The sequence below is a fragment of the Accipiter gentilis genome, chromosome 19, assembly GCF_929443795.1.
Source record: "Accipiter gentilis chromosome 19, bAccGen1.1, whole genome shotgun sequence".
NCBI lineage: Eukaryota > Metazoa > Chordata > Aves > Accipitriformes > Accipitridae > Astur > Astur gentilis.
The window spans coordinates 5,205,756-5,222,129 of NC_064898.1; the positions used below are offsets into that span (position 1 = coordinate 5,205,756).

Below are 16,374 nucleotides of genomic sequence, written 5' to 3' on the forward strand. Positions count from 1 at the left end.
ATATCAGTCTGAAGTGAATTTTATTTTGGCTTTTTTTGTAAGATCTGTCAGTGGGCTTTAATACTCTCCAGATTTCTAATGCTCATGTTTTCTTGCTGCTCCATTTTCAGTCGTCGTTGTTGTTTTTTCCCTTTCTGTGCTTAATCTGGTCCTTGGTTTGGAGAGCTCTCCCAACTCCTTGACAGCCGGGTTCTGCGAGGGGCTGCTGGGCAAGGAGAGGGTCCCATGTCCCCTCGGGGAGCCTGGTCCCGTGTTACTGGTGTGACTGGCAGGAGACCTGAGGGCACGGAGCCTTCTGGTGGACCAGCGGGTTGGGGGGAGCACTAGACCCTATGCCCCAGGTTCCTGCCCGGTGGGGATGGGGCTCAAGATCCCCGTGCCACACTTTGTATGAGCTGAGCTCCCAGGTGCCACACCAGATCCATCCAGACCACGTGAAGAAGAGCTCACGGATTCCTGCTGGCTGCACCGCAAGCCTCCAAGGGAGCTCCCGGCTCTCCCCCAGCGAGGTTTTTGGTGAAGGCTGGTGGGTTTCCAGCGCAGCTGGGTTGGAGGTGTGGGCTGCAAGGCTCAGCCATCAGCACGGAGGAGCTCGCTGAGCTGGGGCAGAGCAGGCGCGGTGCCCGAGGAAAAGCATGAAATATCCTGGACAGCAAAACCCAAGCAGCAGGACCTCCGCTCCTCTCTTGGATGTGGGCTTGGCCAGATAGGTTTTGCTGTTGGGGGGTGGGGAGGGGTGTGAAACTGCATGCACAGGCCCACGCACATTCTTACACAGAGAAAATTTGGCTAAAAATACCCTGCAGCTGAATTTCCACCTCAAAAGGAAATTATTGTCTGCCTGGCCACCCTCAACCTGGTTTGCTTCACATCCTGCGCCCCAAAGAAGAACTGACTTTTTACTGAAAAACTTAGGGGTGGATCAAATGCAATTTTGCTGTGTTCAATACAACGGCTTTGCTGGGGAGACCGTTTTTTTTTTTTTCCAGGCTCTGCAAGCCAGTCCAAACAGAGATTAATACCCCATTGAAAAGAAGCTGGTCCTTCCTGGTATTTTATTTTAATGGCAAAGAAACATAAAGTGCCCTTGCTTTGCAGATCATTTTCTAAAATGTTTGCCGCTTGATTTTCCCAGGCACATCGGAGAGGTCAAACCTGGAGCTGATAACCCTGACCTGTACCTGCGTGGCTGCGACGCTCTTTTGGCTTCTGTTGACCCTCTTCATTCGCAAGCTGAAGAGGGTAAGAACAGACAGGGAGCTCCTGGCAGCACCTGCATCTCCTTACCAGCCCTTTCCTCCTGTGTGAAAATCCTTCCCAGGCCACTGGGATTGCTGAGTCTACACAAAAAAAAAAAAAAAAAAAAAATCTGATTTACTTACTGCTTGCCTTTGTTCCCTGTGCAATCACCAGGCTGCTGATGGGTGCCCAGGAAAGCATGACTCACAAGGCTGAGTATGAGTAAGCCAGGAAGAAAAGCCTGGGTGGGGGCAAAGCTCTGAGACTCACAAGCATTTGGGTGCCTGACTCCCACCAAAGGCATCCCCGTTCCTTTAAAATCTGTGGGGGTTCGGCATCTTAATGTCTTTGAAGATCTGAGTGAGTGGGAATGACAGATCTTCACAGAGCGCGCTGAGGTCTGGTTTGCACACAGTGTCTGCTGTAATTACATCACTTCCAAATTGATGTTTTACTGAAGTAGTTTTGGTGGTGCAGCCTCTAGAGCAGATGATCCTGTGATCTGGTGATGCCGGGATCAGCTCACAGCCACCACGGCCGAGCACGTTCCGGCTGGCCGAGCTCCGCGAGGATTGCTCAAGGTTGACTGCAGCCCGCCAGACCATTTTATCTCACCCTGCATTAAGGCCTGGCTCTATCTTAGGTTTTACGCTGAGAACTTCTGTTGATCAATGGGAAAGCAGGGCCAGACCTCCCAACCAGGGCAGCATGGCAGCAGCCGCTCTGCCTGCCTTCCTACTGCCACAAACCTTCATAAGGAGAAAGGCATGGAATTTTGGGGGGTGGGAAGAAAAGTAGAGGTCAGCAGAAGCTGTGGAGAAACTTGGTAGTTGAAAGAGAAATTACAAAGCAAGGGGTACCAGTTCTGTACTGCTCACCAGTAATGATGAAGCAATTCATAACTTGACTGCAAACCCTTGGGAAAATGTAAGTTTTAAATGTAGCAAAGGGCTGCAGATTTTTTACTTTATTTGTTATGAAACCAAAACTTGACATGTGCTTGTTAGATTGTTAAAAGATAATCGTTAAAAAATAATAATGTTAAAAAATAATAATCGTTGCTGTAGAACAAGGGACTTTAGATGACAGCTGAAGGTTTCTTTCCAGGTGAGCCTGTCCAGCTAGAGTTGCTCTATGTTTATGGTCTTCTCTGTGTTTCTATTACAAATCCTTACCCTCATGGATTTGTGTCTGGAATTAGCTCTAAATTAAATTTCATATACAAATTACGTTGCCACAACAGAAAGGAATACTTACGTGCTTCTCTGAGAGCATTTCCTTAAAGCCTGCCTGTTATGCATACAGGGATAAACAATATACTTAACAATTCTTCATCATTCAAAATATTGTTTCAAATTTCTAATAGTGCCAAAGATTTGGTATTCAGTGTATCTGAATAAAGAACCATAGGAAGCTCTCCACACATTCCCACTCCCCTGTTGTTTTGTCTGAGATGGGACCACTTAAAAGCTCTTCTAAAGTGAGTGGTAGGAGCAGTCTGGTACACAAGTCTTTAACAAGAAATGCTCTTTTTGGAGCACCACACGCTTCTGTTTCTATCCATATCCCACTTATCCATGTCCTGTCCAGGGTCAGTGGATGGTTTGGAGCCAGGCTTTATGCCACCTGACTTTTCCCCAAGCATCAGTGCAATCCTTCCTGAGACTAACTTTCTGCTTATTTGGGATGGTGAAAGGCAACTAAAAAAGGATCTATTAGCTACTGTCATTTTAGTCTAGTTATGTTTGTAATTAAAGCATACACACCTAGTAATTTCCTTCTCAAACAAATGCCTGGAAATGCATGTATTAGGGACATATTTCCAAGCTGCAGAGAGGAAAGTTGAAAGTCAAAAGAGGCAGTTAAGGCAACAAAAAAAGAATATGTAGGTATATCTGTGTGTTTGTATCTGTGCCCATCTGCTGTTCCCATGAGTTTAGGAAAAGCAGCACAGAATCTTAGTTCGACAGATTTTCCATAAATTCCAATGAATAGCCAGGAAATTGGAGCAAACGCTAGACATTTTCTATAGAAATATAAGTACTCCTGTGTCAAGAAAAGTCCAGTGAATTAGAATGGCAATCAAGGTGATCTTTGAAGGAAAACATGTTTCAAAATGGAGGGACTGCAGAGAACTTTGAAATTACATTCATCTTTCCTTACATTTTGCGTGTGAAGTGGATAATCCATTTGCACAGTAGAAACTGAACTTCTGGCAAATTAATTTGAAATTATTTGTTTGAAATTACATGTTTGAGTCTGGGTGTTTATGAATTCCTCCAAACTCAAATAAATTTCAGTAAATTTGTCAGAAATGATACCAAAGAAACAAAAAATTCTGAAGATTTGTAAACAGTTTCTGAAATGTATAATGTCTAGTCTCCTGACGACTAGTCTTGCACAACTTCTAACCACATATGACCTATCTTTGCTGGGTATATGGAAAAAATAAACACTGGCAGTTGAACTCCATCTGTTGCATATGGCCACTTCTTGCTTTGCACAATCATGAAGGAAAGCTATTTTTATCTGCAGTGTTTAGTCATTTGCCGAAAATATTTCTCGACTGCGCAGAGGGCCTGTATCATAACACCACATGTTAATACAGATCCACATGGATTTCATTGAAGAAACCGCTATGTCACATAGCAGGAAACCTAGAAGGCGGCATTTCTTTTACACAAAAAGTCTTGCAATATATAAAAAAAGCCAAAGGGAACTTAACTAAACCATCTATTAGACTGTGAAACACTCAGTCCCATGGACAGAATTAACTTGGAGCCCTTGATCCAAACAAGAAGATGCTGACAGATACCCTTATCCTCTTTTTCATTTTGCAATATTTTTTGTTTTCTAGCCTTATTCCTCTGAAATGAAGACCAACCATTATCTGTCAATCATAATGGATCCTGATGAAGTTCCCTTAGATGAGCAATGTGAACGTCTGCCTTATGATGCCAGCAAGTGGGAAATTGCAAGGGAAAGGCTTAAACTAGGTAATATTGACATACTTTACATTGGGTTTGCAGTGACTGAATAAGTTGTACCTGTAAGTACAGGTGAAGAGGAGGTGGGTGTGTTTTAGACACACAGCACAGCGTACTGCCGGGTTCAGTGTGAGCTATTCCATAGCAAGTGCCCTGGTCCATGACTGAATTACAGCATTTAGGACTGACTGACTGTGTCTACCTGACTTTCCATATGCATATTTTGACTCCGGGTAGGAAAACCAAAATAGAATCATAGACTCATAGAATCAGTTAGGTTGGAAAAGACCTTTAATATCATGAAGTCCAACCAATAACCTTACACTGTGAAGTCCACCACAAAACCATCTCTCTCAGTGCCACATCTGCATGTCTTTTAAATACCTCCAGGGACAGTGACTCAACCACTTCCCTGGGCAGCCTGTTCCAGTGCTTGACAACCCTTTCAGTGAAGAAATTTTTCCTAATATCCAATTTAAACCTCCCCTGGTGCAACTTTAGGCTGTTTCCTTTGGTTCTATCACTTGTTACTTGGGAGAAGAGACCAACCCCCCCAACTCGCTACAACCCCCTTTCAGGTAGTCGTAGAGAGCGATAAGGTCTCCCCTCAGCCTCCTTTTCTCCAGGCTAAACAATCCCGGTTCTCTCAGCCGCCCCTCATAAGACTTGTGCTCTAGACCCTTCACCAGCTTCGTTGCCCTTCTTTGGACACGCTCCAGCACCTCCATGTCTTTCCTGCAGTGAGGGCCCCAAAACTGAACACAGGACTCGAGGTGCGGCCTCACCAGTGACGAGTACAGGGGAACGATCACCTCCCTGCTCCTGCTGGCCACACTATCTCTGATACAGGCCAGGATGCTATTGGCATTACTGGCCACCTGGGCACACTGCTGGCTCATATTCAGCCGGCTGCTGACCAACATCCCCAGGTCCTTCTCCACCGGGCAGCTTTCCAGCTGTTCTTCCCCAAGCCTGTAGCGCTGCATGGGGTTGTGGTGACCCAAGTGCAGGACCCGGCACTTGGCCTTGTTGAACCTCATACGGTTGGCCTCAACCCATTGATCCAACCTGTCCAGATCCCTCTGTAGAGCATTCCTGCCCTCCAGCATATCGACACTCCTGCCTAGCTTGGTGTCATCTGCAAACTTACTCAGGGTGCACTTGATCCCCTTGTCCAGTTCATTGATAAATACATTAAAGAGAACTGGCCCCAGTACTGAGCCCTGGGGAACACCACTCGTGACCAGCCGCCAACTGGATTTATCTCCATTCACATTCACTCTTTGGGCCCAGCCATCCAGCCAGGTTTTTACCCAGCAAAGCGTACACCCATCCATGCCATGAGCAGCCAGTTTCTCCAGGAGAATGCTCTGGGAAATGGCGTCAAAGGCTTTATTAAGTCCAGGTAGACAACATCCATGGCCTTTCCCTCATCCACTAGGTGGGTCATGTTGTCTTAGAAGGAGAATACAGACAAGAATGCTGCACTATTTTTTGCAGACTGATTTACTTAAAACACAACATAGAAACAGGGCAACTAAGGCTTCCAAATCAGATCACTGGCTTGGATGCTTCTCTCTCTAGACTCAGGAGCCTGACCTTTGCCATTTGCTGTAACTTTTCTTCCCTTGTAACCTGGTTATGTACTCATTTGGAAAAAAGCCAGTGCACAAACGGGTCCTCACAGTCTACCCTGTACCCCTCCCTGTTTCTCCTTTTCCTCCTCTCTCCAGCATACTCTCCCTGTTTCCCCTCTGTGCTGCAGATTAATAAACATTCTCATCGGTGCACCATAAAGTGCAAGAATGTGACAAATGAGCCCACCCAGAAATAAAGAAAGATCCATGGAAACTTTGAGCCTACAGGTAGCTGGCCTACAGATGCCCCAGTGAAAGGCATGGGTTTGGGAGCATTCCTTACTTGTGTAGCCTAGTGTGGGGCTGATGAGAAGGGCAGGGGGGTAGGGACCAGATTTTGAAGGTGAGGAATCCCTCCAGAAACCACACAGATTTTAGCAAGAAGGTCAACATTGAAATATCAGTGATACGCTCAGCCTGTTGCTATAGTGCTGTTTGTTCTTTCAGGCATGCATTACATTTGTCTTACAGCAAGAACTTACTAGAAAATCCCTACATTTTAGCTAGGAACTGTAACAGACTCCTTCTTTCCTCCAGAGATCCAGGACAGAGGGTGATTAAAATATGCATACAATTAGGATCACACTTAATTCACCTGTTAGAAGTCACAAGGTGACCAGCTGTGGATAAGCACAGCTGGAATAGATTGCTAGCAATTTATAATTGTCATACAAAATTCCGGGAATGCTGAAACATAACCTTATGCTGGAGTGTCTTCAATCTTCAAATAGTTTTCTTACAATGATGGAGCAAGAGCCTGATGTGCAGACAGTGCGATCACTGGTTTATGTGATGCTTTATTTGTGTGTAAATCCCATGGAAAGAATCAAGCAGAAATGGAATGTAAATACCAAGGGAAAACTCACATTTTGGAGTCTGGAGGTGGGGAATGATGACCCAGAGAATGAGTTAAAAGTGGAAGAACTGGTATAAACAAATAAAGAATGCTGACAATGAATGAGAACCAGATTCAGAGAAGTTGGGTCTGTGCAGTAGGCTAGATTAGCTCAGTGCAAGTCCTGCTTACATGGCAGTTGGCTCAGTCTTTGAGTAACCTTGGCAGTCTTTGAGGATCAGTGTCTCACAAACACAAAATGTACTTCTCAAATATTTTTACTTAGAAACGCAACCTCTTCCAGCATCAGATATGTCTGTTTTTCTCTTTCCACCTACTTATCCTCCAGGATACATATTTATTGTAACTTTTGCAAATAAATCTCTCCTTTCAGCCCACATCTCCTTTGCTATGTGTTCCTCCAACATGCATGCATATAGCCCATGGCTGTGATGCAACGCTTCTATAACACGACTCCCTCTTCGTCTCTAAGAGCTACAGATCTTTGTTACAGAAAATTTTGTATGGGCATCACTGAAGTTAGGATAATTAACGTTCAGTATAGATTAGTCTGACTGGGAGCAAAATGTCATCTTTTCATTAGGCAGGAAAATGCTGGTGCTATAAATCACTGTCAGTGTGGTCCGTGATAACATTGCAGTCCAGCGCGTTAGCTGAGCTATCGTGCATTTCTCACCTTATTCTTGGGCTTGACCTTCCTAATCTATGAGAGGTCACACACTGCTGATGCTGTGGTGCAGGACCCCGAGGGAGTGTTGCCACATGGCTCTGGTGCAATGAGAAACACGCTGGTGGTAGAACGGCTTCCTCAGCCCCTCTCCCTCCTGTGCGCTGCAAGCCCACAGCACTGGCAGCGAGCAGAGCGCTCTCCGTTCTCCTTCACGTGCAGAGCTGTTGTACACAACGTAATGGAATATACGAAGCCACGTGTGGGGAAAACCCGGGTGACAAATTGTGGCAAAGGACCTGAGAAATGAACACATCTTTGAGCCTCTGCCTTCCCACAGACTTGCAGTTTGCAAGAGCTTTTTGCTGATGCCCCAGCCCAGCAACTCACATGCTTGAAGGACCCTGCTAAAATGGGACTGAAATGGAAACCTCCCGATCCAAAACTCCTTGACCGAGGGGTATGTTCACTTTAATGAGTTCTGAGTTGCCCCAAGAAACCAAAGTCAAGTGCAGAAAATTTAAGTAGAGCATTTTGCTTCCTTGGTCTGGTTGTAAATGCTGCAACATTTCATACCTGAGCATTGCCCCAAACATGGCCAGTGCAGTTGCTTGAAGGCTGTGACAAGTCAACTGCTCAGATGGTTGGGCAACTGAATATTCCTCTGTTTAACAGCTCCATATAATAATTTTGCAATTACTTTGTCAACACAAGGGGCTTTTGCAAGAGCGATCTGTTATAGTCATAGACACAATGTATGTACTGAACTGTGGAGTTCGATCTACGCGCTGAAAAGGTAAAGCAGCCCTATTCTGCGCTAACATTTAGCACGGTGCACACAATAGCGAAGCAACAAAGACTAATACATCAAGTGTTATTACAGTTTCTCATTAAATCACAAGCGTTGTTTAGAGAAGGAAGTGTTGTTTCCAGTGCTCATTCTTCTTTATGAAAGGTTAGCAGCTTTGTGTAGCTTTATGAGCTAACTGGTGTGTTTTCCAAGTGGTGACTAAGTAGGTTGTCTCAATGCGGGAAGTGAGTTAACAGTGATGGAAACAGATTAAAGCTATGGATTAAACAAAGGTATGACGGGTTTTACAGGACCTCAAACTGCACCTTCATCTTGTAGAAACCATGAAGAGTCAGTACATTAAGGACTAAGAACGTCAATTCACAAAGAAAACTGAGACCTTAGTCTTTATGTTGCTTCCCTTATACACCTGCTGAATGAAGAAGCTATATGCAGTAACTGAAAAAGGTGACTGTAGATTTTCAAAGGTGTACAGTGATTCACCTGTATTTGCATGTCAAACACTAAGCAAGCCCTTCACAAACCAAGGCTTAGTCTGTTGATGCCTTTCAGCCACGTAGAATAGGTTTTTAGTTGGTTTTATTTGTTGTAAAAAATGCAACACTTTTGCACATCAAGGGGGGAAATACATTTCTGGTGGGTTTTTTTGGCTTAGCATATTCCACTACATGTTTCCATTGCTTTGATAACATATGCTGTTTGCTTCTTCTGACAGACATACTGAGAATTACAGTTTAGAAATGTGATACACATATAAAAGGTAGAATCTATTTAATTTAGAACTGACAGCAGCTCTTTTTCTCTGCTGGTGAGTGTCTGGGTAGGATTCAGCTTTCACTTAGACATCAACAAGGTAGATGTCCAAGTGAGAGGTGGTCAAACACACGTCCATCATAGGAAAAGGAAATGGTCCTACGGAGATGGCTACATCACATGTGCATATCTGAGAAATAAACATATGGCACATGTTATCTTTTGCTTTTATATGAAAAGCTGGCCTTTATTTTCTGTTCCCCTCTACACCACAAAGCCTGCTGCTATACTCTTGCTAGCTGCTTAGGTGCCTGGGTTCTGCTGAAGGTGAAGCACAAATACAATCTGAAAATAGATACTTGGAAATAAAATTTATTGCTGGCTGATATGCTGACAAGATGTCTCTGATCAAAACTCTGCCAGCCGCTTGAGAATGGCAGAGGCAGCCAGGCCTGTCCATGTGAGCACCGTGTCAAAGAGGTAGACGATACTCCCTGCTTCAAACACTAATAGATCATGAGGGAGGCTGTGAAGATTGTAAGATTGGCAGAAAATGTAATGAACTCTAGAAAAGTTATAACAGTGCCCTTGGAGTCTTACCTGGTTCTGAACATGAAGGAAGAAGACACTCAGCTTCTACTGCTGGAGAATTTTATTGATGCCCACTGATTTATCTCAAGAACCTCTGGGTGCTTCTCCTGGGGTCTGCTCAGCAGCAGCAGGATGATGGTACGGCACAAATGTCTGCCCTTGGACACCTGGAAGCATCGTACCCACCATGAGCAAATCCATCATTTGTTACTCCGAGTCCCCTCTTGCTGAATCCCTCCCCTCCCCGACCTCATTTTGCAAATGTAAAAGTCTCATTTGCACAGATTTGCAGCTTCTCACTATTCCACGATCTCAACCTACAAGGGCTTGCTAGGGAAGAGCATCAGGGGGTTATGCACCTACTCCAGGGGTTGTGATGCAAAGTTGCTGCTGCGTCCCTGGAATGAAGATAATTTGAAGGCACATTGTTTGAGAAGGAAGAATTTAATTTGTAAAAATTACTAAAGTCTGTGGCGAGCTGCATCTTAGTGCGTGTGCGAGATTAGGCAGAGGCCCTGTGTTATTGAGGACATAACTAGCAGCGTCACAGCCTGCTGCATGGTGCTGTGTGCTCAGGGAAAAGAGGAGCAAATCTTTCTCTGGCAGAGCTAGACTGAAAAAATTGGGTCAGAAGCCAGTGTACCTCCACTAAATGGTTGCATTCATTTAGCATCATTTTCAATTACATCACTTACTCCCTCTGATGACTCTGTCTTCTGGTTTGTCTGCTTACTCTTAAAAAGACCCCACAACCCAGCAAACTAAAAAAACTAAAACACCTATATGTTGGAAATATATATGTGGGACTCATTGTAAAGTACATTTTTCAAGTCACTATCTATGAATCCATTTGCTGACAAGATTTCTTTTTTACCAGAATGTATCTCTCCAATTTATTTTCTTTTCAGGAAAGTCCCTTGGACATGGAGCTTTTGGAAAGGTGGTACAAGCATCTGCTTTTGGAATTAAGAAATCACCAACGTGCAGAATAGTTGCTGTGAAAATGCTGAAAGGTATCTTGCTGCAAAGCTGGGCTGGAAAAAATGATGCCTTATGTAGTGTCCCTCTTCTAATATGATTCTGTCAAAAGCAAGAGTGTGTGATGTTATCCCCCCACCAATAACTCTCTGAAGCCTCCAAAATACGTACACCAAATTTGAGCTCCACCACAAGTGAAATGTCAGAAGTATGAAATAAAAATTACATTCACAGTAAAAAGGGTGATAAATAGTCACATGATATAGGAGAAAGTTTCAGATGCAATGAGAACCTGATTGCCTAATTTTTTTTGAAAACCTGGTTCCAATCCTTCAGATCCCAGAAAGAATGAAAGAGTCACTTTTGTAGGATCAGAAGGGGCAATTAGATTTCTTGCATACCCTATGTTGTACCATTATGTTAGACTGACCCTATACTGAACATCGTAAATGAAATTTAGCTGAAGCATAAAGTATCCACCTTGATGTGAAGACACTCCGGTGGAAGCTTTCTTATTTTCCTTGGTCATTATTTCCAATGGTTGATCATCTCATTGTTAAAAACAAATGCCTTATGTCTAATTTGCATTTTTCTGACTTTCACTTTTCATTCTAACCCTTTCCATTAGATTATGTAATGATTTTTTTTTTTTTTTTTCATAAAGGCCCTTTTATTAAGCTAAACAGATTGAGCAGTATAAATCTTGGAGTTGTCGTGCAGGTGTGTCCTCTCTGAACCATCTGAAGGCTCATCACACGGTGCTTAGGATGCTGACACCCGGGTTGTGTAATGGATTTGCCAGCGCTGTTCATACACCAGCGCTCTTCCCAAAGTGAAATCATCTCCCAGCTATTCACTGCCGCTTTTCTCATCGGAGCAGAAAGGACAAAGACCCTCATCAATTTGAAGAGGGCGCTTGGGAAGTTAGCAGGCACGATGATATTCAGTCTTAGCCTGCAGCAGCTGTGGCTGAATTCCCTAACCCAGAGTCCTGGTGGTATCCCTTCCTATGTACTTAGCTTTTCCATGTTTATATATCTAAGGATCATAGCAGGCTTTTTTTTGCATTGCCCTGGGAACTTATGCTGAATTGCTTCTCTCTCTTAATCCCCGAATCCTTCTCCGTGTCATTCTCTGCCAGGACACATCCCCAGCAAGGCTTGGATCCCTGATGCTCTCAGTTGGCTCTGTTCAGGCATAGTTTGAATACATCCCTCTTACCCAGTGGCTTCTAGCTCCACAGCTGCTTACTTATCAGTTATCGGGAGATCTGTACATGTCATTTCCAGCTCTTAGAGGGGCATGTGCGATACTTTCAGACCTACAGGCTGTCCCTGCAACACTCAACCTGAAATAGCTTCCATTTCTCGCCAGCAATGACCTGGCAGCTGTAGTCCATGTAGGATGTGCCCTCTTGATATTGTTCTCAACAGGCTTGTTCTGCAATATAACGTCAAATGCTTTTGCGGGGGGTGGTACATCCTACTGTGATATCCAGGATCATCTCCAAGGAGGGAATTTGCATCTGAGAGAGTTGTGAACCTTCCTCCTCTCTCTTGTTCCAGAAGCACCAGAAATACCCCTTTGGCCAATGCAAAATGAAAAACTACCCTGCAGCAAGCATGGCTGGGAAACGGGAGGAAACTAGAGCTTTGGTCCCTGTCCAGACCTTCTGCAGCAGTGGGCCAATAGCCATCTGTGTCACTGGGTTCAGTGGATGGCCTGTCACCTGGGTCATTGCCTAACCCCTGGTTAACTGAGCTGTTTTGCCAACACGCAGACATACATGCTGGCAGAGTGGTGTGCCAGATTCAATGTTTCTTTATGTACATCAGCAGGCTTCTTGTGCCAGCCAGCACTACCAAGGCACCAGGCGTTGCTCCTGGAATAGCTGGGAGCAGATGGCAGCTACAAGAAGTCTTCATGGTGGAATTCACGTGTGCGTGTGCAGGGTAGATGCTTGTATCTGAGATAGTCGCTCAAATTCCCTTTGTTGTCAGTGGTGAGAAACAACATTTCATGCCATCCTAAGGCAGATCCCTGCGTATGGTGAGCTAAGCGCTTGTTTAGCTGTGCTGACTATGGTGACAAGACCCTCTGTAGGTATCTTCACTATGGACACCTAAAGTTAGGGGAGATCTGCCCCACTCCTTGTATCCTTATTAGATTACCCAGGAACTTTGCAGTCATTCACGGGCTTTGTCCTCACAGAGTTCTCAAGAGGTGGAGGGAAAGTGTCACCACCTATACAGATGAATAGTGGGTCACTGGGTAGATGGCAAGGTTTGTGTGGGGCCACCAAGGAAATCCGTTTCCATTCAGATGTTGAAACCAAGCCCTTTAAGACCTAGCTCTAGGTTCTTTCCACCGGACTGTTCTTCTTACTCTTGGTGTCACTAAACTGCAAAAGTCCTTTTGGGTCTACACAAAGCAATATGTTTTTTTCTTGCTTTCATACCAAAATAAAACTCTGCAGTAAAACATTTTCTCAGAGGGAATTGTAAGTTTCACTCAACACTAAGTAGAATCTTTTGGGTTTAGTTGTGGGATTCTTATATCATTACTATTATTATTACTATTGATCATAACTAGTAAGGGTGTGATGCAGTCATTCAACTTTAACCAATTAAAATATGCCTCCCCAGTCTATCTTACTACTCCAGGCTTCCTCTATACTGAACGGAACCAGACAAGCATCGACAAGGGGTGGCTCATCTCTTCCCTATACAGATGGCTAAAGCTGACGGCTGCATCAGCCTCCCGAAATGCTTTGCTCTCGCCACTGACTCCTTGAGACGTTGATTAGTTCAGGCTAGTACATAACCCTTAGACAGCTGAAGTCAGGTCAGCTGAAACCTACTCTAGATAGAGTTAATTATAGTCTTGAAATCCCTTTTTATTTGTTCTTTCATTTTTTGGCTGAAACGACAAAACTATTCATGTGAAAAAAATTCCTCTCCGTTCTAAATATAACAGAGTCTACTGGGAGGAAGTTTAGTGCCTAACTCTTTATGGGTTTTATTGCGAGTAAGAGGATGCTGAGCAGGGAGGAATAGACAAAGAGCATCAACACACGAAGTACATCCAGTAATGGAGTTTATTTCAATGGAAAGTAGCAAGAAGTGGTAAAGCCCAGCAGGACCAATTCTTTACCATTTCACATTGACTTTATTTTGCATTTACAGAAGGGGCCACTGCAAGTGAGTACAAAGCACTGATGACTGAGCTGAAAATCCTGATCCACATTGGTCATCATCTCAATATTGTGAATTTGTTGGGAGCTTGCACAAAAAATGGAGGTAAAAACATCTACACTGCACTGAAAACGGGTTTGGATCACCTCCCAATAACAGTCAGTTGGCCGTGTTGTTTTTCATCCAGAGGTCAAGTTATTAACTTGAAATATTTGAGCTCGTCCTGTGCTTGGTGAAAAAGAGAGGAAGAGAAAAAGAGATTTTTAGTCACTTAATGAAGTGATTAAACATTTTCTTTACTTAAACTCTCTTTTGGTATTAATACGAGAAGTGTGATTTTAGGACCATGCCACTTGTTGCCCTTTATCTCACTCACTTCACTGCTCAAGCTCAAGTTAAACATGAACTGGAAAGGCTGGGAACAAGGGATATCAACTGCTGGGCCTGAACAATGAATCACAAGGCAACTGTTGTAAAATCCTTCATGATATTCCACTAAGAAAATCAAAGGGCCAGCATGAGCGCTTGTTTGGTTTAGACATGTCACCTATTTTAGTTCAACAAGTGTGTGTGGGCTGCGGGACTCCAGTCTGAACGCAGACTGCCCGAAGAGGAAACGGAGGGTCCCTCAGGACTCAGGTTCATGACCCAGCTTTCAAAAATTAGGCCCTTCCCTGTTTTCCAGAAACAGTATTGTTTTGCTACCATGTCCAGTGTCCTTCAAGCAGCCTTCTCCTTCATTAGGACACGTCGTTAGTTATTCTGGTCTCGAGTTATAGCTGCAGGCACGAACAACTGTTCTTCTCAGAACTGATGCCACCTTGTAGTCCTTTATGCTGTTCATAATGCACTTTCCTTTTGCCCAGGGCCTCTGATGGTGATTGTTGAATACTGCAAGTATGGGAATTTATCAAACTACCTGAAGAGCAAGAGGAATTTTTTCTGCCCTAACAAGGTGAGGCGGCAGATGCCTCTGGTAGGGTTCATCTTACCTAACGTAAGTGTCGGTAACGTAGATGTCAGCCTCTGAGCTAGTCTCCTTCTACCAAAGGAGACAAACAGCTTTTGGGTGCAGTTCACTTGACCTATTTTAATATTTGGTGTGGGATGTGTTATACCGAGAAAGGACTCATTTCTCTCCCCCGACTGTGCAAGGAGACTGCTGGGAGTAATTTGGATGGAGCCATCTACAGCGAGAGGAAGTGAATCCTATCCAAAGTGTCCCCACATGCTCTCGCCCCACTGCTGACAAACCCATTCCTCGTGAGCTTGGGGTCACTTCAGAGGCTGGTGTCAGCGAAGCCGAAGGAAGTGGTTTTGCCCACTGATTTCAGTACTGCTGGGAACGCAACTGAGATAATGCCATTTACAGCTCATGTTCCAAGACACCCTAATATTCCGAGATTTGCAAATAATCTTATTATTGTGTGAGGACAAGGGCTATCAAGAGGAAAAGAGATTAGAGTCTTGTCCTCAAATCCCACAGCCCTCTGAATCAAATCTACAGTGTGTTTCTTATTACAAACCTGAACCCAAATATGCCAATTATATCCCCGCTTTTGCATTTTCAGCGAAATCCCCTAAAGGATTAAGGCCTCTGAAGTGGGATTTAGGAGCCTGGTCCCAGAACGGCAGTTCTTAAAACCCCCGCTCAGCTGTGCCAAAAGCTCAGCAGCATCTCGGGGGTTTTTTGGGGAGGGCTCTGCAGGAGGGCATGCTTGGCAGGACCTTTGGCTGAGTCTTTGTTCCTGTAGACATTCGTCTGATCACCCCGTGGGACTCGGCACAGGGTCCACCATACCCTGGGCCACAGAGCACTGACACCAATATGAGGATGCTGCAAATGGCGTTTATTCAACTGCGTCACGCCCTTACATACTGTCTGTCGGTCATCCCGCCTCCTTTAACCCTTCTCTTTCCGTACATCGCGAGATCTTCCGAGCGCCAATCCCTACAGTTCCCAAGACTGTCCATGTTGGACTCCAGCGTGCGGTTCTTGGCGTAGGAGGCTCAGCGGGGAGCATGGCCGTGCGGGGTCCACCCTCGGGGTGGTCGGTCCCATTCTCCCCGGTGGTCCAGCACCCTTGGGAAGGGCACCCAGGCCGGAGGGAGGGAGCCCGGCTCTGTACCAGCACACACAGGGGAGAGGGATGGCTGCAGGACAAGAGGGAAGGGAAGAGGGGGCAAGAGCATGGCAAGGCAGCTAGGCTGCTCTCCAGGTAGCAGTGGGAAAGCATTTTCCAAACAGCGTTGCGTGTGTCCCATTAAACCGCCGTTGGCCGTACCATGAAAACATTGAATAAAGACATTGGGAAAGAGAGGCAGTTGCTTCCAACAGGAGCTGTATTTCAAACACGAAGTGCCCTTGCTCCTCGTTGGAAGGGCTTACAGCCCCACGCCAGGCACTCTGCAGGGACATAGAGGCAGCCTGGGACAAAAATCTGACGCTTTAGTTTGAGAGGGCTGCGACACCTGCACTGTGGGCACGTCATTCTCAACTCATCCCACCGTGCTCCTTCTCTGGCCACCGGAGAGAAATAGGCCTTTTCAGATGTCTCATTTCAGGCTGAGATGAGCCACAGCCCAGCGGACGTGTCCTTCCACGGACCCTGCAAATCCTCACCACATCAGAGGTAGCCCACCCCCCAGCTTGCCCCAAAA

The 16,374-nt window shown here is 45.0% G+C and overlaps 1 protein-coding gene across 1 annotated transcript in view; it reads left to right on the top strand.

Moving 5' to 3' along the window:
• The window catches only part of FLT1 (fms related receptor tyrosine kinase 1), a 116,260-nt gene that overhangs the window by 85,165 nt on the left and 14,721 nt on the right, over positions 1–16,374 (top strand). The window contains exons 16-20 of the mRNA XM_049823257.1: positions 1,136–1,242; positions 4,097–4,235; positions 10,450–10,554; positions 13,705–13,818; positions 14,580–14,668. Coding sequence (XP_049679214.1) covers positions 1,136–1,242; positions 4,097–4,235; positions 10,450–10,554; positions 13,705–13,818; positions 14,580–14,668 — 554 coding nt within the window. The remainder of the gene's footprint in view (positions 1–1,135; positions 1,243–4,096; positions 4,236–10,449; positions 10,555–13,704; positions 13,819–14,579; positions 14,669–16,374) is intronic.